Below are 27,457 nucleotides of genomic sequence, written 5' to 3'. Positions count from 1 at the left end.
GGGTAACGTTAGGCTTATAGAATGACTTTGAAAGGTATCCTTTCTTTTCTATTTTTTTGGAATAGTTTGAGAAGAATGGGTATTAATTCTTCTTTAAATGTATGGTGGAATTCACCTGAGAAGCCATCTGGTCCCGGTCATTAGTTTGTTGGGAATTTTTTGATTACTGATTCAGTTTCTTTGCAAGTTATTGATCTGTTCCAATTCTCTCTTTATTCCTGTTTGTTTTGATCATTTATGTTTCTAGGAACTTATCCATTTCTTCCATGTTGTCCAATTTGTTGGCATATAGTTTTTCATAATACTCTCTTATATGGTGTTGGTTGTTATTTCTCCTCTCTCATTTATGATTTTATTTATTTGGTTCCTTTCTCTCTTTGGTAAGTCTGGCTGGAGGTTTACCAGTTTTATTGATTTTTTTTTTTTTCAAAGAACCAACTCCTGGTTTCATTGATCTGTTCTATTGTTTTTTTGTTTTGTTTTGTTTTTAGTTTCTAGATAATTATTTCTGCTCTGATCTCTATTATTTCCTTCCTTTCGCTGGCTTTAGTCTTCTTTTACTATATTTTTTTCCTAACTCCTGTAGGTATAAGGTTAGGTTCTTTGAGATTTTTCTTGCTTCTTAAGGTAGGCCTGTATTGCTATATATTTCCCTCTTAGGGCCACTTTGTTACATCTCAAAGGTTTTGGACTTTTGTGGGTTCCCCCCCTTTCATTTGTTTCCTTGTATTTTTTAAAAATTTCTTCTCTGATTTCCTAGTTGACCATTCATTGTTTAGTAGCCTGTTTTTTAATTTATATATATTTGTGGTCTTTCCAGATATTTTCTTTTGGTGAACTTCTGATTTCATAGCATTGTGGTCAGAAAAGTTGCATGGTATGATTTCAGTTTTTTGTATTTATGGAAGCCTGATTTGTGACCTAATCTGTGATCTACTCTGGTGAATGTCCCATTTGTACTTGAAAAGAATGTGTATTCTGCTGTTTTAGGATGGAATGTTATGAATATATCTGTTATGTCCATCTAGTCCAGTGTGTCATTCAAAGCCATTGGTTCCTTGTATATTTTCTGTTTAGATGATGTATTAATTTAAATGGGGTGTTAAACTCCCCTACTTTTATTGCCTTACTATCGATTAATTCCTTTTATGTTTGTTACTGTTTTATATATTTGGGTGCTCCCATGCTGAACACATAAGTATTTACAATTATTATATCTTCTTGTTGGATTGTCCCCTTTATTGTGATATAGTGCCCTTTGTCTCTTAGTACAGTCTTTGTTTTAAAGTATAGTTTATCTGATAAAAGTATTGCTACTCTAGCTTTATTTTGACCTCCATTTGTGTGATAAATGTTTCTCCATACCCTCACTTTCAGTCTGTAGGTGTCTTTAGGTCTAAAATGATTCTCTTGTAGGTAGCATATATATGGATCTATATGTGTATCTATAGTGTTTTTTTAACCCATCATGACACCTTATATTTTTTGATTGGAGTGTTTAGTCCATTTACATTCAAAGTAATGATAAGTGTTTATTGCCATCTTAATACTTGTTTTGTTGTTTCTGGAGATTTCTGTGACCCTCTCTTGTTTCTGTCACTTTTAGTGTTTCCTTTCCACTCTGAGTCCCCTTTAATATTACTTGCAGGGCTGATTTAGTGATCACGAACTTCTTTAGTTTTTGTCTGTGAAACTCTTTATCTCTCCTTCTAAACTGAATCACAGCCTTGCTGAATAGAGTATACTTGGCCGTAGATTTTTCCCAGTCAGCACTTTGAATATATATACCATGCCACTTCCTTCTGGCATGCCATATTTCTGTTGAGAAATCTTCAGCAGTCTTACCTTGTAAGTTAAGGACTTCTTTTGTCTTGTTTGTTTTAAGACTTTTTCTTTACCAGTATATTTTGCAAATTTAATTACAGTATGTCTTGGTATTGGCCTCCATTTATTGAGTTTGATTGGAGTTCTCTGTGCCTCCTGAATCTGGATGTCTGTTTCATTCTCCAGATTAGGGAAGTTTTCTGCTATTATTTCTTGAAATAAATTTTCTGGCCCCCTTTCTCTCTCTTCTTCTGGGACTCCTATAATATGAATGTTATTACACTTGATGGAGTCACTGAGTTCCCTAAGTCTGTTCTCATGTTCCATAATTCTTCTCTCTCTCTTTTGTTCACCCTTATTTTCCATCATTTTATCTTCTAGTTCACTAATTTGTTCCTCTGCTTCTTCCAGCCTGCTGTTCATTGCATCAAGCCTGTTTCCAATCTTGGTCATCACATTTTTCATCTCTCAGGGATTCTTTTTTTTAACTCTTTTATCTCTATGGTAAGGGTCTCCCTGATGCCTTTTATTCTTTTCTTAAGCCCAGTGAGTTGCTTTAAATTCTCTATCAGGCACATTACTTATATCTGTTTTGCTTAGCTCTCTGGCTGTCGCCTTATCTTGTCCTTTCCTTTGGGATACATTCCTCTGTCTTGGCACTTTGGTCTAAGTCTCTGCCTTCATCTGTGTATTAGAAAAGCCCGTTATGTTTTCTGCTGTTCAGCATAATGGCCTTATGAAGAGGAGATCATGTAGCACTTTAAGGAGTGTCTCTGGTGTGTGGTGCGTGCACTCTGCTGTTGTATTGTGGCTGCTCTAGCCTTCAGGCTGGTCGTCCGCAGGGGCTCTCCTCGCCTGCTGTGGGCAGTGGTTGGCCCTTGGCCTAGATGCGGCAAGTTTTAACTCTGGTGAAATGAGACCGGACGCCACCCTACCAGAACTGAAGCCCTGCAGAACTCTCTGTTTGGGGGACGTGGTGTGCTGGTCTGGGGGAGGGGGCCCGCTCCGTTGGAACTGAGGCAAGCTTGACCGAGAAAGGCAGTCCCACCAGAGCGCAGGGGTGTGGGGCTTGGTGTAAGCAAGGTAAGCAGTCAGTATCAGAGCTGCGCTGCTTCCAGCAGGTGGTGTGTGTTTATGCTGAGGGGTGATGGAGGAAAATGGCTCCAGCCAGGTTGTTTGCCAGCCGTCTCTCCAGGAACAGGGGAGCTCTATCTCAGCCAAGTCCTCTGACCTTTACAGCTCTAGGCTTTAGGTCTCACGGTTGCAAGAACTCAGGAAATTCAGTCCCTCTTGTTTTCTAAGCTAGTGACTCTGGAAAACCATTCTCCTTGTTTTTTCCCCCTTTTCACGCTTGCTTACCCTCCCTCCCTCCCTTTCTTCCTCCTTCCCCCTTCTCTCTCTCTCTCTCTCGCTCGCTCGCTCTCACTCTTTCCTTCAGTATGACCTCTTCTCTCCCTTTAGTTGTGGAGTTCTGTCAGTCTTCAGGTCAATTTTTGGGGTATTCAGGATGCTCTGATAGTTAATCTAGTCATGTTCATGGGACGAGAAGAACCTAGAGTCATCCTCCTCCACTGCCTTCTTCTCTGAGTTGAGGTCTGTATATTTAAATGGGCTAAAAACATTCTTCATCTTCACTATTTTATAATATATATAATTGCCTTCAACTATGAATCTAGGTGGTTAATAACCTATGCTTTGGACTGTCTTTGGTTAGGACATATCAGATTGCCACTATGCCAGATGCTTTATATATGTTATTGAATTTAATTATTAACATCTTTAGCATGATTTTTATGCCTATTTTATAGATAAATATGAGAAGCCAGAAAATAAATAACTTACCCAAAGTCCCACAGTTAGTAAGTGAAAATCATGCCAATTGGTGAACTGATACATGATTTTTTAAATTTAGTTTCATGACCACTATATTTTTAAAATTCAGTATTCTGATATTCTTTAACTCACATATACACTGTTTTTCAGTGTATAGTCTTTGCTATGACTTCTGGCCAGATGTGGAATCATATCCGTGGACCTCCGTATGCTCATAAGAACCCACACAATGGACAAGTGGTAAGTGTGTGTTCTAAGCATCCAAATTTTGCACTTTAATCTTGTTTATATAGGGATCAGAAATTATGTTTACTATTTAGTGAGAAAGGATTTTATTTGTAAATTATAAGTTTGTTCTTTCTCTTCTAATACTACCTCTGCTATATACATACACATATATACAATATATTGTTTTTGGGATGAGGACTGCTTTGCTGTTTAAGAAAATTAATGTACTGGGCCACCTGGGTGGCTCAGTTAGTTAAGCATCCGACTCAGTTTCAGCTCAGGTCATGACCTAACGGTTTCGTGAGTTCAAGCCCCACATCAGGCTCTGTGCTGATGGTGCAGAGCCTGCTTGGGATTCTCTCTGCCCCTCTCCTACTCATGCTGTGGCTCTCTCTCTCAAAGTGAATAAATAAACTTAAAAAAGAAAAAAAAATTAGTGTTCCTACCATATCAAATAGACATTCATAACCTACTCTTTCAACTTTACATATTGCTCTGGTAATAATATGTAATGCCAGCAGAGGAAATAGGAACAGTTTGTAGTCACTGTCCTATCAGTAGTAAATTTAATTTGGTTCAGAAGAGAGTAATTAAAACATCATTATGAACTCTGGTAGTCCTTGTATTAGAATGCTAACAATTGTTTGCTACAAAATTAAAAGTGACATTAATGAAATCAGTAGCCAAGTTAACATTAGTAACTACTACTGAATTTACTTATTTTGTTGCTTTCCTTTTTTAGGGTATTGTTTTCAGGAGGATTATTTCGGGGTTTTTTTTTTTTTTGTGTGTGAATGGGATATATTGTAATAGATCAACTATCTTTGGGGCTTAGTATTTATTAGGTTGGTGATGATTAACTGTTTAAAAATGTAATTTTTTCTGTAACTTTTTCATTGGAAAACATACAGATTTTGAGAAAATAATGTCATGACAACCCTCATATACCCATGGCCAAACAATTACTAGCTCATAACCAATCCTTGTTTCATCCAGTCCCCCGCTCCATTCTCTTTACCTGCTGTTGGATTCTTTTGAAAGAAGTGCTCAATGTCATTTCATTTCATACAGAAATACTGTAGTAAGTATCCCTAAAAGATAAGGCCTTTGAAAATCATAACCATGTTACTGCAATCACCTAGGATAATAAATTCTTAATTTCTAAAATTGTGGTTCTGAATAAAATTTTCATATGGCAATATAGTTATAAATTCTCTATAAGTATAGATGATAACATAACCTTAGGAGATTTATTCTTCACTGCTCACAATACTTGAAATATGTTTAATATTAAAGCCAACAAGTTATTTATTTCTTCTTCCTACATTGTGACTTTCTTTAAACTTCTTTGTGTAACTCTATAATATAAGGATATAATACACTTTATTCAATTGCCTGTTCCTTGACTGCCCAGTCAGGTTTTAAGGACTAGGTGCTAATTGCCAGGTTAGATACTACATAATAATCAATTTGGCCTCATATTTTTGTGAACGTACTGAGATTTCTCCTAAAGATGGCAATGATACGGAGTCAGAGTTAGTTTCTTTGGATGCTCAGCTGCTGTTGTCATTTAGACATGGGTTTTGCTACGTGTATGTTTTTGAAGTCTGTCACTACTTAGAAGAATTGAATGTTTTTAATATTCAAATTGAATTATTTTAAAGAAAAATAATTGGAAATATTTTTCAAGCAAGTCTTTCTGACCATCCTGTTGGAAAGTGTAGTCCTTTCTTTCTCCCCAGTGCCCGCACTATCTCCCTTTTCTGTGTTAATTTTTCTTCATAGCACTTTATCATCTTCTAACATGCTGTGTTATCTACTTATTTTGTATTATTTTTGTGTGTGTCTGACTTTTGTCATGACACCAGTAAGATATAAGCACCCGACAGCATGACTTTCTATCGGTTTTTGTCACTGATATTTTCGTATTACATAAAGAACGTCCTGACACAAAGATTTGGTCACTGTTATGTTCATGATACCTAAACATGTAAATTTAGGAAATCTTCTAAGTTTATCATTACTGTCTTTTAACATTCTTTTAAAAGAATATTCCTTAGGTTGAAAGCATTAAGCATTGCTTTTTATATTGTTAGATTTGTTGAAGTATATGGAAAATTAATCAACATTCCTATGAAATGTGGTAACTTCTCTACTCTTCAGCGGTTTTAGCTAGGATCCCTATAATAAAATACATAATTATAAGAGAAAAACACATTTATTAACATGTGTACCGCCTGCATACATAGGAGGTACTCAGGGAAAAATTTGTAAACACACAGAGATGACTTAACGTACATGCTCAAATACCATCGTTAGTGAAAGAGAGACGGAAATGTGTGGAGGGGAGGCCACTTTTGTGGAGGTGACCAGGAAAAGTAAGATGTGTTACGCAGATTTAAGCCACAGGTGCCTTCCTTCCATTCATAAGGGTCTAAAGTTGTCTCCAGAAATTTACCTTTGTCCTTCCTGGTAAGGGGGGAGGAGGGACACCTTTGTAGATGTATATGCTGCTTTTAGCCAGATTGGGGAGGGCAGAATGCTTTTGTTGTATCTGCTTGTTGGTTGCCTTCAGCTCAAAATAATCCTTATGATGGGGGAGTATGGGGCAAGCTGAGGGCAAAATATGGGCTGACACACTGCCTCATCCCCAGGTGGAATATGTGTGATATTCCTAGGACACCCCTGGCTGCCCAAGAACAAAGGAACGGGGTTTAAGTGCTTGGCCATGATAATGTGGGAGACTAAGGCAAATGAAAAACTAAATTCCCTTACTACCTGTAGCCCATTGAGAAGTCCTTGAAACTGGCAGAGTGACCTCCCTCTAGGAGCTAGCTACCTCAATGATGACACTTTGCCAGCGGCAAAAGAGAACCTTAGTTTAACATTATCCCAACCTGGAGGATCCTGTAAGTCTACTTCATTTTTCTCACTGCCCCAAGATATATGCTGGCAATCAGACTCCAGGCTTATGCTCCGCCTCCATATACATCTGAAGGGTCTCATGACTGAGGTTTTATTAAACGGTGATAAGTGGTGTTTCCCTAGCAACAGCTAGCCCCTCAAGGTCCTGGAAACTTGGCGTCCAAAATTTCTTAGAGCATAACTCTATCCCTGACCTCCTCCCAACCAAGCTGAGGGTGTATAATGAGTTACCCATCACAACCCTAAGGGTTGTGTACAACCAGGAAGAGTACAGCTCTTCCTGCCCATGAGTCCTGTCCCCATGCTTTAATAAAATTACCTTTTTGCACCAAAGACATCTTCCAGAATTCTTTCTTGGCCGTCGGCTCTGCACCACCCCACCATGCTCCCAAAACTTCATCATTGACACCAGTGGCATATTTTAAAGTGTCATTTTCTGCTACCCTTCATTCTTACTGTAATCTCTATTAATATTTCAACTACTGCTTTTCTAATACATGTAGTTTACTGTAGTTTACATGTAGTTAATACAAAACATGTAGTTCATTATTCCATGTAGTTTACTGGAGTAAGCTTCTAAAATGTTTGTGCTCACAGCGGTGATGACGGTGGATATGACCTGTTGCTTACTTAACAGTGCATGTGAGGCATTACACTTCATAGCTGAATATTTTGGGCTACCAGATGAGTATTCCTGAAACATAACTTGTTATAGGTATAATATTAATATGTGTATGGAACTGAGATACCAGTATCTCAAGAGCCTCTCCATTTCCTGACTGTTATAATTCTGCTTTTTTACCTTGATAACTCTACTGCTTTGCAAAAAAACTCAGTATTAGCATGTTTGCACTGTTGCTTGTTTCCTAAATATATGCTTTATTTTGCTGCTTCCATTCCTGGAGTGTTCTCTGTATCTCTCAGATCTCACCTGATTTGCCATCCTGCTGAGATGTGTTAGTTCTTAATTACATTGGAAGTGCTCCCTACTTTCTTTATATATCTATTAACATGTAGTTAGTCCACTTATATATCTATGCATTTTTAGTATATTTTTTTATTGATTCATATATTCTATTTTTTACTTTATTGTTTTATGTTTCAAGTTTTTATTGAAATTCCAGATAATTAACATACAGTGTAATACTAGTTTCAGGACTAAAGTGATTCATCACTTACATATAATACCCAGTGTCCATCATAACAAGTACCCTCCTTAACGCCCGTCACCCATCTAGCCCATCCCCCCACCTACCTCCCCTTCAGCAACCCTCAGTTTGTTCTCTGCAGTTAAGAGTCTATTTTGTGATTTGCCTCCCTCTTCCCCCCACCCCATGTTCAACTGTTTTGTTTCTTAAATTCTACATTTGAGTAAAATTATATGATATTTGTCCTTCTCTGACATAGATCCCATTTTAGTCAAGCCCTTAGACATACAGAGTTTCTCCTAAGCTATTTTTTATCTTTACAACTTGCATTTAGCTTGTTCTCAATAAATGTTTTATTAAATGTTTATAAGGTTTCATACTGGGAAATTTTTGTTTCTTAAATTGGATTATCTTAATTCTCCTTTTAATTTTTTTTCTCACTAGTCAGAAGAATAATAGGATTAACATGTCACTGTTAATTCAGCATCAACCAGTTACTGACCTTAATGTGACAGGAACATTTACAGTTCAGAGTAGAGACACATTTTCTTTATTTAGAAAATTATTTGTTTTTCAGGTAGAGATTGGTGTGGCTCTTAGGAAAAGGAACTCTGATGGCTCAGAGGAACACATTAAGAGAATTTTCTGTATTTTGAAAGGGAAAAACATTTCCTTCTTATGTACCTCTTTTAACATATTTATCGTAACTTTCAGCAACTTAATAAAAATGATAGAAATGATGAAATTGAAACCATAGCCAAGGTATTTAAAAAAATGAATTCTGTTCCAAACTCTTCACCCCCTTGTATTTCACAAAAATATAAAGGTCTTAGAAATTCTGGAGTTTCTTGCTACAGAAACAATTGCATGAGAGATGTGGCTATAGTTGTAGGTTTATGTGAAATGCTAACTGCTTAGCAGTGTAGAAAGGGCTTATTATAGCATCGAGTAAAGGGGAAGCTGAATGTTGCCTAGGAGTATGTAGCTTTTTTCTTGTTCTGCATTTTAACATATTCCAGCAAAATTTCTCTTCCTGCCTTTTTATATGCATAATGTCAACATACAGTGAAACAGGAAATTACGGTTTAAGTTTTGTTTTAATGAATTGATTTACATAATAATGTGTTTTCATATTACTGAAACAAAATAGAAGATTAACTTTGCTTTACAAAATGAAATGGTTACTGGTACAGAACTTTAATGATTGCTCATTAGAATGATAATAGTGAATGTTTTTCTTTATAATAGATGTATTTAAATTTTAAGATATAACTTAAAAATTAGCACTATCCTTCTTTGGTAATTTCTTCATATTTTAACCTACATTTCTAAAGAGAAATTACCATGTAGCATTTGTGTTATTATAAAGAGGCTATTTACCTCTTCCAGTGGTATGGAATAAAATGACAAAGGGAACCTCCACTCACATTTTAAAGACTTATTTGTAGGTAACTATTATACACAAAGATCAGCTAGTTGAGTTGTAATTTTTGTTCAGTTTTGCTAAGTTACAGAAATGTTTTATTTCAACTGTATCTTAGGTGGTCAGAAGAATTTGTGTTAAAATTATTCATGAAGGATTATTTCAGTGTTATGTTAAAGTGAAGTAACTGTGTAAATACTTTAGGATTGTGCCATGAAGATCTCTGTGATTTCCCAAAATAGTGGACTTTTTTTTTCCTGCTTTTCTCTGAGGTTGTAAATTCTAAATAGAATTCTGGGTGATGATGAGATCTTTTGTGCCACATATTAATTACATAATGAGATTGACATTTCTCTGTATAAGTAAGTTTTTAATAGAATTTGACTTTATAACATCTAGTGTTACATTTTTTAAGCACAAAAGCCACATTAGTTATTAAAAGGCTTATTTTTTTTTCTCCTTCAGACTGACAGTTTTTACTTAGGGCACTGATTTATTAGATATACATCAGTATTATCACGTGACATTTTAAATTTCAAGTTATACTTTAGGAAATCTACAGGAAATTCAAATGCATAAGAACAGTAAGACAGTGTTGAAAGAGAAGTGCAAAGCTAACTCTAACTTTAGGTCACCAGATTTCAAAACCTACTTTAAAGCTGCATTAACTAAGATGGCATTTTATTCATTGAAGGATAAACAAATAGACCAATTTAACAGAATGAGTTTTCACAAACCTATGAACACATATATGGCTTCAGTGACACCATAATACTGTGTGGAAGCATAAACATATGAAAAAGATTTCAACCTTATTATTACTTTATTAAGTATGTGAAAGTTAAAACACAATAAGGTGCTGCACTACATTTACCATAATGATTAAAATCAATAGCACTGATACCAAACAGAGTTTCAGTCACTAGAATAGGAAGTGGTTCAAGCAATTTAAACGCTGACAGCATGTAGTAAAACTGATCAGACTCCTACCCATGATCCTGAAATTTCATTTCATAAATGTATATTCAGGAGAAATGCATGGAAATGATTGCCAAATGCAGTGTACAAAATGTTAATAGCATTATTCTTAATAGTCCCAGAGTGGCAACAACCCAAATGTCTATCAACAGAATGATTAAATAAATCATAGTACAAACTGTGGAATGTATGTAACTACTTTTTACTTAGAACAAAAAGAACTGATTTCAACAATGAAATGTTAAGTGAAAGAAGCCTGGCACAAAAAAAATGTATTTAACTTCACAACCAGGCAGAACTTATCTGTGTGTTAAATGTTAGAAAAGTAGTCGTAGTCCCTTTGAGCTGTGTGAGTTGTAGCTAGAATGGGACATGAGACAGCTTCTCAACATCTGTCTCTTCATTTAGGTGATAAATTCACAGGTGCTATCAGTTTGTGAAATTCATCTAACTGTAAACTTGTGAAATAGGAACTTTTCTGTGTGCATGCTATTATACTTCTATAAACATTCTTCTGTGAAGTCGTTGACAGAAGAAATTGAAGATAAACACAAACAAATGGAAAGATACACCGTGATCATGAGTAGGAAGAATTAACGCTAAGAGGTCTGTACTACCCAAAGCAATCTGTAGCTTTAGTACAACCCCTATCAAAATACGAAGGGCCTATTTCTCAGAAGTAGAACAAAGAAATCTAAAATTTGTATGGAACCACAAAAGAAAGCAATCTTTTTTTTTTTTTTTTAATTTTTTTTTTTTAACGTTTATTTATTTTTGAGACAGAGAGAGACAGAGCATGAACGGGGGAGGGTCAGAGAGAGGGAGACACAGAATCTGAAACAGGCTCCAGACTCTGAGCTGTCAGCACAGAGCCCGACGTGGGGCTCGAACTCATGGACCGCGAGATCATGACCTGAGCCGAAGTCAGACGCTTAACCAACCGAGCCACCCAGGCGCCCCAAGAAAGCAATCTTAAGAAAGAAAAACAAAGCTGGAGGTATCATCAGGCTCCCTGATTTCAAACTGTACTATCGAGCTATGTCATCAAAATACTGTAGTACGAGCACAAAAACACACAAATCAATGGAGCTGATTAGAAAATCTGAAAATAAGCCCATGTGTATATGGTCAATTCATCTTTGACAAAGGAGGCAAGAACATACAATGGTGAAAAAGATGGTCTCTTCATGGTGTTGGGAAAACTGGACAGCTGCAAAAGGATGAAATGGGACCACTTTCTTATACCATACAAAAAATAAACTCAAAAGGAATTGAAGACTTCAATATAAGTCTGGAAAATAAAATTCTTAAAAGGTAACATAGTATTGGACATTGGTCTGAGCAATATTTTTTTAGATCTGTTTCTTTAGAGAAGAGCAAAAAAGACAAAAATCAACAAACGGGACTATATCAAGCAAAAAAGCTTTTACACAGCAAAGGAAATCATCAACAAATGAAATTGCAACTACTGGATGGGAGAAGATACTTACAAATGATATATTTGATAAGGGATTAATATCCCAAATACATAGAAAACTCACACAGCTCAGTATCAGAAAAAATATACCATTTAAAAAATGGGCATAGGACCTGAACAGACACAGTTCTCCAAAGAAGACATACAGATGACCAACAGGTACATGAAAAGATGCTCAGAGCCACTAATCATGAGGGAAATGCACAGCAGAACCACAAAGAGATATCATCCCAGACACGTGAGAATGGATGGTATCACAATGACAGAAAATAACCAGTGTTAGCAGGAGGAAAGGGAACCCTGATGCACAGTTGATGGGAACACAAAATGGTGACACCAGTGTGGAAAATCGTAGGGATGTTTCTCAACTACAAAATAGAACTGTGTGATCCAGCAGTTGCACTTCCGGGTATTTACCCAAAGAAGAAGACACTAATTTGAAATGACATATGCACCCCTATGTTTCTTGCAGGGTTATTTACAACAGCCAAGATATAGACACAGTCTAAGTGTTCCCTGTTAGGTGAATGGATAAAGTTGTGGTATGTACACACATACACAGTGGAATTTTAGCTATAAAAAGAATGAATTCTTGTCGTTTGGCAACATGGAGGAACCTTGAGGATATCATGCTAAGTGAAGTATGTCAGAGCAAGACAAAAGGCAAATACCTATGTGGAATCTAAAAAACAAATGAACAAACAAAGCGGAAACAGAGGGGATGGTTGCCAGAGGGGAGAAGGGAGAGGTTGGGAGATGCGTGGAATAGGGGAAGAGCATTAAAAGGTACCGACTTCTGATTATGAAATTAGGGTAATGCAATGTATCGCATAGGAAATACAGTTAACAATATTTTAACAATTTTTTATGTGACAGATTGTAGCTAGTTGTTACTGTGTTCATTTCATCATGTTAATAAGTAGGGGATCACTATGTTACACACTGGAAGGTAATATAATAATATTCAATGGCGCTTAAATAATGAAAAATGTTTTAAATACATGCTTCAAACAATACATGCTTTGAATGCTAATAATTCTGAGTTCAACTCTACCACATATTTTTTTGCAGATGAGTTTGTCTAATAATAAAACTTACCTAATAGGCTGCTCTAGAATCTTTTCCTCATCACACGTTTGGTAAACACTGCGTCTGATATTATTCATGTAGAAGTGTATGGTACATATTCATTGATTAAAAAAAACTTATTTAATTTTGTTTAACCTGGTGCCTTTCAACTTAATTTTGCCTCCATCTTAACGTAGCTACTAGACACACTCCAGGAAATGCTAGGATATAACATGTCAAGTGCTTTGGTGTGAGGTAGCTAATAGATGTTGAGTAACAATACTATGAGGTCAGAGAGAGCAGGTCTTTTACAAGTGAGGAAAAGTAACATTTCAAGAGAGAGTAATATAGCCAGAATTAGAATGGTGGGTCTCGTAACATGATAAAGAGTCATTCATGGACTAAATTGATGATAATTAGACTCAGTTATTTTTAAATATATATGTCTAAATTGTTAGTAACAGTGGTTAATGTTTGAATCTTGCCGATAAAATCCATGTTAAAATTTTGCCTGAAATGCTAAGAAATCTGAGTCCCTGAACAATCTGAATCAGGGATGATGCCTCCTATTTTCTGCGTAAAGATTGCTTAATTAAATATGGGGTGAAGGTCATGAGACCTCTGTATTCTTGGCAAACATGATCCTTTTAAATATGACCAGGGCCTAATAAGGCCCTAGAGACTTAAAGATATGTGAGGCTAGGTGTAGTCCAAAAAAGTTATCATTTACTTCCACGTTGTTTTTCTTTACTATCTGATTCTTCTAATTATTTTTTGAAATAGGATACTTTGCCTTCTTGTATTTCAGCCTTTGCTTTTAAAATTTACCCTTTGATCATAAAATAATAAGTGCTCGTTTTGGAGATTTAGAAAATTACAAAATATATGTATCAGAAAATGGTACCACCTTATAGTTTCTTATCAAGGGGAAAGAATATATTATGTAGTTAAGCAAAGTGCTATCTATAGATAGTAGATTAAAGAGAATGTTCTTGTGTTAAACTGTAAAGGCATGACAAATATCAAATGCAGAACATTAAAAACCAGGCTAGCCATTCAGAATATGAGCAGAGAGCTTAAAAAGCCACTGAGAATTGAATGGCTTTTTCTTGCATCAAATAAATACCTCCTACATACACACAGTTGAACAAAGGGAATGAGTCTGTATCTATTCCCAAGATGAGACTATAAAAAGATGATAGTGAAACAGAAGAGAGAGATTCAGGGTTAAGACGATACACCTGATGTATCACCTTACATGATGATGTATCATGTATCATGTATCATGATCGCCTGATACACCTTATCCTTCCTTCTGGTTATGACACTGGTAGAGATTCAGCAGAATGCAAAACTTGAAACAGAATTACAAAGCAAAGCAAAGGATCCCTAATGCCAAAGTTCTGGAGAACTTCCATTAACATCCAGGATCGTTTGAAGTGGACATTGGTGCACAGTTTCTTTGTGTTTAAGAACTTCATCAAAGTTCACTGTATGTTTTCATTAATATGCTTTCATGTATTTTACTTATCCCCCAGAAATACTGTTTCACTTCACATGCCATATCTCTTTTATCTTGCCAGAGTGTTTTGTGTGTTATTTCATCCTATTATGGCTCTGTTGGGCTATTCATGGGGAATACGAGTTGTCGACAGATGCACATGAAGAGCCATGGTTCTTTATGTATAACACTATTAAGTAATGTTTCAGAAGCATAAGCTTCACACCTAGTATTATTTCTCCCATACTTGATATATTTGGAACCATGTAACACTAGATGAGTGTTGACAGAACTTTTCCTGATTTGTAAACTTTCAAGATAGGTATAAATGATTTTGGTTCCAATGCTACATTAAACTTGAGTGCCCTTATATATTCATTCATTCGCTCCTTCCCTTCCTCTTTCTGTCTTTCTGTATTTCAAGTTACTTAACATACAGTGCAATATTGCTTTCGGGAGTAGAATTCATTGATTCACCACTTACATACAAAACCCAGGGCTCTTGACAACAAGTGCCCTCCTTAGTACCCATCACCCATCTCACCCATCTTCCACCCACCTCCCTCCATCAACCCTCAGTTTCTTCTCTACCATTAAGGGCCTCTGGTGGTTTGTTTCCCTCTCTTCTCTTTCCCCCTACCCCTTCCTATATGTTTATCTGCTGTTTCTTAAATTTCACATACGAGTGAAATCATATGGTATTTGTCTTTCACTGATTGATTTATTTCGCTTAGCATAATGCATTCTAGCTCCATCCACGCCATTGCAAATGGCAAGATTTCAATCTTTCTGATGGCTGAGCAATATTCCATCACACACACACACACACACACACACACACACACACACACCACCTCTCCTTTATCCATTCATCAGTCGATGGACATTTGGACTGTCTCCGTAGTTTGGCTGTTGTTGGCTATATGCTGCTTTAAACATTGAGGTGCATGTACCCCTTCAATTCTGTATTTTTGTACCTTTTGAGTAAATGCCTAACAGCGCAATTACTGGATCGTAGGATAGTTCTATTTTTAATTTTTTGAAGAACTTCCATACTGGTCTCCAGACCTGTTGCACCAGTGTGCATTCCCACCAACAGTGCAAGAGGGTTCCCTTTCTCTGCATCCTCCCAACACCCGTTGCTTCTCGTGGTGTTAATTTTAGCCATTCTGACAGGTGTGAGGTGGAGTCTCATTGTGGTTTTGGTTTGTATTTCCCTGATGATGAGTGATGTTGAGCATCTCTTCATGTGTCTGTTAGCCATCTGGCTGTCTTCTTTGGAAAAGTGTCTGTTCAAGTCTTCTGCCCATTTCTTAACTGGGTTTTTGGTTTTTTGGGGAAGAGTGTTGAGTCTGATAAGTTCTTTATAGATTTTGGATAGTACCCCTTTAGCAGGTATGTTGTTTGTGTATTTTAATAAACCCATTAGTTGTTTAATATATATTGAAGACATCCATGCTTTCAAAACTTAATATATTAACCAATAAGCAAAATGGAGAAAAATAATTTTTTTCTACTTATAAAAACTTAAAATATAAACGATACAAGAATATCATGAAGGCATACCACAATCCAAAGCATAAAAAACAATTTGTATGTAAAATGAGGGAAAGGTACAGGGAAAATCTCCTAAATATCAAAATGCACTGTCAGATACTGCAATCACCTGACAAGAGATATTATTTTGAGATACAATAGTTCCAAACAATTTAGGTGCCATAGAGATTACGATAATAATAATTCAGACGTTTCTTCTTCATACGTGAGTCTTGACATACTTTGTGTGAATCGAAAAGCTGTAGGACTCCTTAAGAACAGCAGAAATTGATAGAGAGTACTTAATATGTGTGCAGTCTTACACACTTTTTTAAAAAAGCCTGTCCCATTTTTGGTCCCTTAGAAGTTTGAGTGGATGCGAATAAATTGTGGGTACTAGTTTGCATGTTCAATTAACTTGAACCTAAGCAGATCTGTACTTCAGTGAAAGAGTACAGTGGTATATGATGCAGTATCGTTTAACTGGAAAGGATTCCTGAAGACTCACTGTTTACATTTTGAACCTGAAACTGTAACTTAAAGATTGAATAAGTAAATAAGTTGCCAGAAAAATTCCAGATATACAGTGAGTGGCAACTTACTTCACAGTGTTCCCTTTTGTTGTTCGTCGAAAAAAAAAAAAAATGACAATTTTCGAAAAATGCAATTGTCGAAAAAAAAATAGTGAAAAGAAACTAATGTTACCTAACTTTCAAGGCTTTTGACAGGTTCTTGTGAGATGTGATGTCGGACACAATAATTTTATTCCTTGGCAGAAATAAAATGTTGCTTTTCACAGTAATTGCTTCCTTGGGAGAGAATGAAGGCATTTTTGCATTATTAACACAGCAGCTCTGCCACTACATCTGTTATAAAATTCATTTCAGGAATGAAGCTTAATTTTTTTTTTTTAAAAAGTTACACTCATGGATAAAATAAGAGTATACACTATAGTAGAGGCAAACAATAATTTAAAATTGTTTTAAAGCATTTTATGGTATATATTAACTCTATTTTATTACCCAATTTGGGGTAAGTTCAAATTAAATACACTTGGAACAAGTCCAGGATCTTTCAAGTGGGTTAAATTGTAGTGCACGAAAGGAATAAGCAGCCACCTGTATAGGTAGCCTATTAAGCAGACTACATATATACAGTTATACAGCAAGAAATAATTTCATAATCATCTCTATACTATTTTAGTGTTCTCCTAGCTAGTAAAATAAATAAATAAATAGATAGATAGATAAAGCGCTTGCTTTTTGAAGATTAACTTGAAAATAAGCAAAAAACAAACCAAAGCAAAAACTTTGACATTTTATAAACATCTCGGAAACACAGGCAGCATTAGTAACCTAAATACAGAAAAAAATGTACATAAATCCATGAGGTTTGGTCATTTTGTGTGCATATTTTTTGGCTTATTCATTCATTCATGTACATACAGTCTTAAAGAGGATTATAAAGGTGAGTAACATTTCAGTCTGTACTCAAGATACTTTAATTTTATTAGTGGACATGGTTGTTCAAAAATATAAAGTTGAAAGGAATAAACAAGACAAATACGTGTCATGGCCATTCTGAATAGAAGAATTTTATAGGTGTCCAAGGACATAAAGAAGCAGCTTTATCAAAAAGGGACAGTTAAACTAGGAGAGAGAAAGGGTTTTAGAAATATGGAGAAAGTAAGAACATCATTCCAAAATGAAATACATTATGTGTTCGTTATAAACCAGAATTAGCAGAAAAAATATATGACTCATTTTTCTACCTACGTGCTATTCTTACATGCTTTAGACTATTTTAATTTTTAGCTAAAGTGACACCACAAGTTTAATAACATTTAGGGAGAAGGAGGAAGCAGGTGAGAGATCTATTGTTATTTTAAAATATTGAGCATGACTCATCCAAAATGATGGGAAATTTCACCAGTGCATATTATCGTTTCTTCCCTTTAGAGTTACTAATTATTCTGGAGTTTGAGAACTTATTTATAAACTAAAGCATAATATAACAACATGATCAAATGCTACTGTGACCTTTTTTTTTTAATATAAAAGTGACACAGTATATTTTAGTTCTTGATTTTGATAAGTATTTATGACATATGTGACTGGTGGTACTTAAGACTTTACAAAAAAAATAAATAGATAAAGCTTCCTTAATATAAAAACATTAAGACATTTTTTACTGAAGCTAATACTTAAATTTTATGAGTTTTCCCATAGCTCCTAATCCTTTTACCTAAAGGCAATATAATATACTAAAGTCACTTTTGAATGTAAATTTCATCCAGGTTTATGAAAAGTTAATTGTATTTAAATCACTGATGAGCTTTTTAGAGAATCAAAATATAATGATGTTTAAAAATCATGCATTAAACAGGAATTACTCTGTTATTGACATTTACATGGTCTTACTTTTAATATGAAATTTATTGTCAAATTGGTTTCCATACAACAGCCAGTGCTCATCCCAACAGGTGCCCTCCTCAATACCCGTCACCCTCCCACCCCCCATCAACCCTCAGTTTATTCTCAGTTTTTAAGAGTCTCTCATGGTCTTATTTTGAAGCTGTAAAGATAAAACTTTAAAATGCTTTTTTAAAACTAGAATGTGTATGTCCATTATGAATTATGTTTAATATAACAGACTCAATTTTATTGGTAGGATGAGAATAATTTCTTGGGTTTTAAAAACCACATTACTCTTTTCAATGCACTAAATAATTTTCTCAAATTGGAAAAATTTAAATACTATGAACCAGTTAGAAAGTAATATATCCTTTTCTCTGTGGAAGGGATTGTCTTCTGTTTTCTTTGTTTCTGATACTGCACTTATTCTGGATTCTCAGAATATTTAACTATGTTAGATTAATAAGTATAAGTGTGACATAAGAAAACACATTTTATAGTTCTTTTATCTTCTGTGTATGTGCTTTCAATGTTTTAATTACGAAGTGCAAACAAACCTTAGAGGGAAAACCATTGTTTTAAATAAATATTTTTGAGAGGGTGAATATACAGTTTGAGTTCCTTTTGGTAGAGAAAGATTTAGTCCTCTTTTCAACTATTCATTTAATATCTATCATATGTGAAATGCTTTGATGAGAAGTAAGGATACAAATCCCAGGTTCCCACACAACTGCTAGGATTGTAAGCGGCAACAGTTTAAAGTAGGTGTAGGGATAGTTTGGGCTAGTTTCAGAAGTTGGTAATCAAGGTCAGTCAGAGTTTGGGATTAAGAGTGTATATTATAATGATATGTGATGATGAATCAAGGTCAGTCAGAGTTGAGGATTAAGAGTGCAGATGTGATGCTGGAGGCATAGAATAGCAGCAACAGATGGGAGAAAGGCATTAAGTTTTACCCAAGTCCAACTAGACACAAACAATAAGAAGATTTAAGGCAAAGCTTGCAAGATGTAAGATGCAGGATCATACCAACAAAGTGACCGTGGTACTGAGGCAAAATTATAAAACAATGCTAGGTTCTGTTACCATGCAGGGCAATAAGAGGTAAGGCTTTACTAACTGAGACTTTAGGCAAACCTGTATATCACATTTCTCCACTTGTCTATGAGCTCCATGATATATTGGCACTACGAAGGCAAATAAAGTACCTAGCATTTAATGGGTTCCCTAGAAATACTTACTGGATGGAAAAATAAAAACATGAATAAGTGAAAGGGCAGAATCCCAATTCCAAACTCTATTGTAAGGTTTCTGTGTACCTTCAATATGTTGATTATGATTAAGTGTTTGGTTAAAAACTTTAATGGTATGTTGACATTGTCTCTGGTAGAGGTAGGAAGATTACCGTGAAACTACCCAACACCCTTGTAAATATTTTCATTCAAGATAATTATGTTTAGTTTAAATAAGTTTTAGACAATTTATAACTTAGGACTAAAATGCGTCCTTCAAAAAGCTAACATATGCAAGATCCCTGAGGCATAAAAGTGTATAGGAATTGGGGAAAATGTAAGACAACATGGCTGCCTGAGACACAGAAAAAGTACTTCCATTTTTTGGAAAAAAAACTTTTTGTTAATGTGTATATATATTTTTTTGAGAGAGAGAGAGTGTGAGCAGAGGAGGGGCAGAGAGAGAGGGAAACAGAATCTGCACCAGGCTCTAGGCTCTGAACTGTCAGCTAAAAGCCCAATGTAGGGCTCAAACCCACGAATGGTGAGATCATGACCTGAGCTGAAGGTGGACCCTTAACTGACCGAGCCGCCCAGGGGCCCCCAAAAAGTGCTTCATTGAGGATAAATTTTAGATGAAGCAGCATGCCATTTTTGCAATACAGTGCTTTTGCATGTACACAGAGGGCACAGCTCTTCGTTTCATTCACAACTGAACTAACTTCAAGGCAGCAAAATATTTTGGGTTTTATATGGTAAACCCCTAGCAGTCCTCAGGCAGCAGCTAAAAGTGCGATCTTGGGAAATTAAAAAACAAAAAACAAAAAACAACACTTAGTTAATATATGTTGGGAGTTATAATAAGTACTTATTTCACTGAATGCATTTTATTGAAGATGATTTTTTTTTTAACAGAATACCTTTCTGTCCCACGTAACCATACCGTTGTATAGTTTCCCTCTAGCTACACAGTAATAACTGCTTTTGTGATGGCTTTCATGCTGTTAAGTGAACCATTAGTACTTGGCTTGTGCTATTACATAGCATCTTAATAGTGACAAGCAAACTTGCAAATCAGCACAGCATCATACTGAGTGCACTATCAATTTTCCTTACACTCTGTATACGCTTAAATTTAAGTTCAATACAGTGAAACTCATTCTAGTAACATTTTTAGGTCTTGCAGATATGTTTTATTCTGTAATTAATATATGAAAATATGAACACTAACAAGCATTACAAATGTTTAATGTTTAATTTTTAAATTTTGTTTATGTTTATTTATTTTGAGAGAGAGCAAGAATGAGCACGAGCGAGGGAGGGGCAAAGAGAGAAAGGGAGAGAGAATCCCAAGCAGGGTCCGTGCAGTCAGCACAGAGCCCAACGCGGGGCTTGATCTCAGGAACCGTGAGATCATGACATGAGCCAAGACCAAGAGTTGGAGGCTTAACCGACTGAGCCACCCAAGCACTTGCAAATGTTTAATTTCAATAAATAAAAAAAAAAGCTGATAGCTAAATGAAGACCCAACAACATACCCCACAGTCTTTAATTAAGCTGTCTCATCCGGTTAGGTCAATCTAGTTTGAACATTGGACTATTAAAGCTAGAATCAGAAGTTCAGAGTGGACAAAGAGACCCATTATATACAGATTCTACTGATGACCACAAACTACGTGCCATTGTCACCAGTGTTTCCCTCAGTGTATACTGTTGATTTTAAGGTGAAAAAGCAGTAGGGCTGCATAGCTAAGAGGACAGCATGCATACTACTGGAATAGAGGGCAGAGCAGTGGTGACCAGCATTGGGGATGGGAAACAGGGAATTACTGGGCAAAGGATGTAGACTTCCAGTTATAAGATGTGTAAGATGCTGGGGATATAATTTAAAGCAGGATGAATATAGTTAAAAATACCGTATCTTATAAAGTTGCTAAGATCTTAAATGTGCTCACCACAAAAAAAGAAATGGTGATTACGTGACAGGATGGAAGTTTTAGCTAATGCTGTGGTGTTAATCACCTTACAGTATATAAGCGTATCAAATTCATGGGTTGCACACAGTGTTACAAGTCTTTATCTCAATAAAGTGGGAAAAAATACTGCACAGAATACACTTTAAAAAAAAAAAGTAATACTTGCTTTAGAAAGAAGTTTAAATGCAGGATGAAACTTCATTATTTATTATAGTTGGTTTTCTAATGAATTCTAGATTCTGATTGCATAGGACTTCCCCCCCCCCCACCCCCTTACGGGTTTAGGTAAGAATGACAAGCCACTGGGATGCTTTGTGCCTTTTAAGACTTCATTTAGTGTCATAAAGAACAGAGACTTTCTATTAGGCCATAACTAAAGGCACTGGAAAAATCTACTTCAATGTTAATACAAAGCACTTAAAGGTAAAATAGAACTTTTAAAGTTTTTTTTTTTTGTTTTGTTTTTTTCTCACCCACCAAGTGGTTGTCCTTGCAACAAACGCCACTGAAGAATGACATAAACAACAAAACCCCGTATAAAATGTCTTGCTAGCTCATAAGCAGGATTTGGGTCCAGGTAGAGTATTGTAATGCTGCAATCTACTTGTAGAAAACACTTGTACAGAATTCATTATTAATTGTAGATTGAATACTTTGTCTTTTGCACGTTTCTTAGATGCAAAAAAAAAAGAACAAGACTACAGTGACTGCAGTAAGCCTAGATGATGATATAATAAGTATCTGAGGCCATTGAAATCCAAATACTCTCCTAATCTTCCTAATCCAAATTAGGAAACTAATGGCAGTGACTCGGGAAAAATGAAGTTCACCATGCTATGCCACCAGAAATATTTACCTTTGAAATCATTTGAGTTCAGTTCCGTGAATAACTGCTATGTGCCTTTCACTCTGTGTTGTTCTGGTGTCGTCACAATATTCTGCGCTTAATTCTCACGTTTGTAAATTTCACAGTGTAGTCAAGGATGCAGGTTAAATAAATTATAGTTCGTTTCTGATACAGTGTGACAAGAGCTATAATCGTGATAAAAGCAAAATGATACAGGAGCACAGAGTAAGGAGTTATGAAAGACCTTTTCCCTAAGGCTGAATATTGTAGGAAAAGTAAAATTTCGTCAAGGGAGAAATGGGAAGTATATTCAAAATAGGACAGAATGGGCAAAGGCCACATGCCTTGTCCAGAGAACAAAGTTATTTTGTGGATTAGTGCCTATAAGTGTTGATTGAGCAAGGAGGCTATCAAAGATAACTTTGTGCTAGATTATGAAGCATCTTGAAAGCCTTGTGGTAATTTGGTGTTAATATTGTGAGGAGTAGAAAGTCATGGGATAATGTGAGGTAAGAGTTGGGTGGAGTGACCTGAGAGAATGTTTATTTAAAAGTCATATTGCTAGGCTGCACCTTTCCTGGTCCTTTGGCTGTAAACATCAGGCTTTTATTGGAGCTTCGGAGCTTTTTTTTTTTTTTTTTTTTTTTTTTTTTTTTTTTTTTTTTTTTTTTTTTTTTTTTTTTTGTGGTGATCGGGTGGGGGTGGGGGTGGTATCTGAGCCCACAGACATTTTCTGGCTTGCTGGCTTCTCCAATATCATCCATTCCCAAATACATCAAGTGCAAAGAAAAAACAGTGAATTCACTGTTGTGTTAAACCTGGGTCCCTGAGATCCCTAGACTGTATGCTTCTTTCTCTCTACCTTTCTAAGTCTTTTTATGTTTGTTTTATGTATAACATCCAGGATTTAGGGCAGTATTTACAGGAAGAACAGGGAGAAAATATACTTAACCATCTTATCCAGAACCATTAGTCTTTTTCTTTTAATGTGCTTTTATTTCTTTTCTGAGAAACAGAATGCATGTGAGCAGGGGGAAGGGATAGAGGGAGAAAGAGAATCCCAAGCAGGCTCCATCCCACAAATGGAGAGATCATGACCTGAGCTGAAATCATGAGTCGGACCCTTAACTAATTGGGCTTCTCAGGGGGCCTCAGAACCAGTAGTCTTAATTTGACTGTTAGGGGCCCCTGCGTGGCTCAGTCAGTTAAGTGTCCGATCTCAGCATTCATGGGATCAAGCACCACATGGGGCTCTGTGCTGACAGTGCAGAGCCTGCTTGGGATGCTCTCTCTCCCTCCCCTTACCCCTCTCCTTGCTCACATGCACTCTCTCACAAAAGAATTAAGTTGACTTTTAAAAATTGTTATAAAATATACAGTGTAATAGATTTTAAATGCATAACTTGACAGGCTCTGATAAATACATGTATCTTTCAACAGTCAAGATATAGATCATTTGTATTCTCCTACAGGTTGTTTTTAGGTCCTCTTCCATTAATACCCTCCCCCTCATGGGAAGCCACTGATTTTCATCACCATAAATTAATTTGCCTGCACATGAATTTAAAACAAAACAAAACAAAAAATATTGTATGTATCTGGACATTTTTGCTTTACACAATGTTTTTGAGATATTTGAAGTGATTTATAAAGCGTCTTGTCCATGTGTATATATTTTACTATTAACATTTTTAAACCATAGGACAGTATATTAAAAGTAATGTTTTAGGAAGGAATTTTATAGTAGATATAGCATCTGTTCTGGGTGTGCAGAGGTGGTTGGTGGGTCATCGTCAAAGTAGGTGCACAGAGATGTTGATTTCCCCACAGTGTCCTTGTTAGCAGTTGTTAAAGCAAAGCTAAATGTAAAAGAACTTCTTGGCATAAGAAAGTCATTTCAGTGTCGCATAAGTAGGAATGGGAGAATATAAGATCTTGGGATCTGGACTCAGATGGTTTAAGATAGGCTTTTTAACACAGGATCTGATTTGGATCAGGCAAAGTTCTGTACAGAACCGTTTAGGTTTGTTGGACGCTGTGAGGCGAGAATGGTAAAGTACGTGCTTTGGCCAGGTGTTCAGACTCTTGTCTCTGATCAATTGATCTGTAAGAATTTCCTGAAGCAAACAGTGAGGTTATTTTTTGGGTGGATAGTCTTATCTTTGCCAGGCAAAGATTTCTTTGGACAAACTAGTAAGTCATGTTGACACAGATAGTCTCGGTTCTCACAGATAAGTTAAGAGGCTCTTGATGAATTTCAGGTTATTAAGGCTGCAATCCAGGTAGTAACAATGTGATAAGAATGGAAGAACCATTATATAAGGAACCAATAGGGTGTGTGTGGAGTAAAACTAAAGGGATTCGGTTTTCAGGGGCTAATGGGGTTTTATTAATTTTTTTTATTATTTTTTTTTAATGTTGATTTATTTTTGAGACAGAGAGCATGAACGGGGGAGGGTCAGAGAGAGAGGGAGACACAGAATCTGAAGCAGGCTCCAGGCTCTGAGCTGTCAGCACAGAGCCCGACGCAGGGCTCGAACCCACGGACCGCGAGATCATGACCTGAGCCGAAGTTGGAAGGTCAACCGACTGAGCCACCCGGGCGCCCTCCCCCCCTTTTTTTTTAATGTTTATTTATTTTTGAGACAGAGAGAGACAGAGCATGAACGGGGGAGGGTCAGAGAGAGAGGGAGAAGGGTTTTTATTTTTATAGACACGTTGCCTTGTCATTTATTCTTCGAAGACTTTTCATAGTTCTTATGGATGGAAGGGAGTCTAGAAGTTATTAAAGCCAGAGTCCTCTATTTGAGTGAGAAACCCCTTTATGACATCCGTATTGAATAATAGTTACTGAGCTTCTTAAACAATTTGGATGGTAGGGCACTTGCTTTCTCACCAGGTAGCCAATTTTAGCTCTATTTGTTGGGAAGATGTTTCTTCTGTGGAGCTGAGAGCTATTCTTCTTTGTGATGTCTAACACTAGTATTGGTCCTTTCCTCCCCGCACTCTGGAATCTCAAATCTGGACTTTCCTAGGCCGCCGATTTCCAGTTCCTTCATGTCGTAACTCCTCGCCATCCTGGTTACGGCGGTGTCTTTCTTGCTTTCTAGTCTGTCAGTGCCACGCTGAGAAACTGCGCTGCCCAACTTTGGATACCGCTCTCCACATGTCTCTCCAACAGGGGAGAAGTCCAAGCATTTCATTTCTGGGTACCAAACCTGCATTACCTAAAAGAAATTCACAACACTTAACAAAAACACAGCTAGCTTTTCTGTTAGCTTTTCTGATAGCTACATCGGACTCAGGTTAAAGTCCGGATTCATTTGGTTTCAGCATTACCCGGCACGGTTGAAGACTACCAGGAGTGCAGTTGCAGAGAGTGGGGCTGAAGGTGCCCGTTTGTGTGCGTGATCCGTGGAAGTGTATCGCCCCTGTTTCTTAATTCAGAAAAGACCATTCTGCCCTTGGCTTCATAGCGGTGCCCCCGCTAAAAATGAGCGGTGTAACAGAGTGTTTGTAATGAGGTTGTGTGAGTCAAGAAGTCACCACTCCTGCAAGTTAAGAGAGAAAATGTAGCTGTGTTTCTGAAGTGATCGGCCTCACACACTTTAATGGTTTCAAAAAGGAGATTTGAAAATATTGTCAGCAGAAGTCCAAAGGAACAGACAGCTTTTGGATTTCTCGTTTTCTTAACTAAGCCTCTGTCCTTTGGTAATGAACTCTTAGGGAGAGGTGCAACATACTTGAGTCTACTAGTTCTTTTTTTGAAGCCGCAAACAGTTGTGCAAAGGAGGCAGCCTTGAAGCTATCTTGTTACTCTTTAATTTAGATCCCGGAAGAGGCAGAACTGGCAAGATGCTTGCCGTTGACTCCCCACATGGTGACAACAGTCCCATTCGAGCTGCACGGCTTGCTGCGCTTAGGGAAGGAAGTGTCTTTCTGACGTCTGCGAATTCAAGGACTTTGTAGAGGAAGTAGCTGGGGACACTAGTGCAGCTGTAAACTTTAAAGAGACGTGTGATGTGAGCCTAATTAATTACAGAGTATAATATCCTGCTAATAGAGGTAAAACAAATACTACGTTCGGACTACCCTACACTATTCATTTCGTTCTCTGAGCTATTTTAAGTGAGAATTTCCCCTTCAAATTTAGCCTACTTTAGGCTGCAAATGAGTGAGAGAAGCTGAAGTTTCAGTCTTGTTTTTAACACGTATGTATTTTATATTTGTCAGTGATGCTCAAAGTGACAGTTTTGGGCAGCCTTGTCTTCATTCAACAGAAGTTTAAAGAGGGTCTGCTGTGTGCCAGATACTGTCCTTGTCTGGCTGCTAAGTGATCTTGGCGAGGCACTGCAAATTAAATAGTGAACAAAACAGATTAATCTCCTAACCTCTGAAAGCTTTCATCTTAGTTGGGGGAAACAGACAAATGAAAAAGCAAGTATGTCAGGTGGTACTAAGTACTTCGAGAAAAATGAAGCAGAGCGCTTGGGGGTTGGGGAGAATGCTTTTTTACATAGTGGTACGAGAAGGCCTGTCCCAAAAGAGGTCATTTGAGCACAGACCTGAAGGAGATGAGAGAGTGAACAAGCAGCAGCAGCAAATTGAAAGAACTTGAGGTGCGAACATGGTTCATGTTCTGTAGGAATAGCAACGAAGCAGCGTGGCCTTGGCAGTGAGTGAAGGAGAGAGCGATACAGGAGATTAGCCCGATTGCCAGCCTCCAGGGGCATGGGCAGCCGTGCGAGTGCGGGTCGGTGTGCGGAGGTCGCACAGCCCCATAAGCTGTGGGAGAGACTTTGGATTTTGATCTGAGTGGGAGGCTGTCTTGACGGGAGGATATTAAGCAGAGGAATGAGATGAACTGACATTTTTCAAGAATCACTTTTACAAAAAGACAGCCACAGAGCTTAGCTTTCATTAAGTTCATGGCAACTAATAAAGCTGTTCTTTGCTTACATACTGGTTCTCCATAGCACATATACTGCCCCTCCTCACCCAACACAGAAACGCATTTTGGAAGTGCAGGGAAATATTTTTGCTTTTA

At 36.8% G+C, this 27,457-nt stretch overlaps 1 protein-coding gene across 6 annotated transcripts in view; it reads left to right on the top strand.

Moving 5' to 3' along the window:
* TUSC3 (tumor suppressor candidate 3) overlaps positions 1 to 27,457 on the top strand; it is a 270,582-nt gene that overhangs the window by 179,872 nt on the left and 63,253 nt on the right. For 5 of the 6 annotated variants that reach the window (XM_042983058.1, XM_042983061.1, XM_042983056.1 and 2 more), the window contains exon 6: positions 3,808 to 3,897. The exons of the other annotated variant lie outside the window; for it this stretch is intronic. In XM_042983058.1, the coding sequence (XP_042838992.1) occupies positions 3,808 to 3,897 (90 nt within the window). The remainder of the gene's footprint in view (positions 1 to 3,807; positions 3,898 to 27,457) is intronic. 6 annotated transcript variants of the gene reach the window in all.

The sequence above is a fragment of the Panthera tigris genome, chromosome B1, assembly GCF_018350195.1.
Source record: "Panthera tigris isolate Pti1 chromosome B1, P.tigris_Pti1_mat1.1, whole genome shotgun sequence".
In the NCBI taxonomy this organism is placed as follows: domain Eukaryota; kingdom Metazoa; phylum Chordata; class Mammalia; order Carnivora; family Felidae; genus Panthera; species Panthera tigris.
The sequence above is the reverse complement of the archived record's forward strand: the minus strand, read 5'-3'. Positions and strand labels throughout refer to the sequence as shown.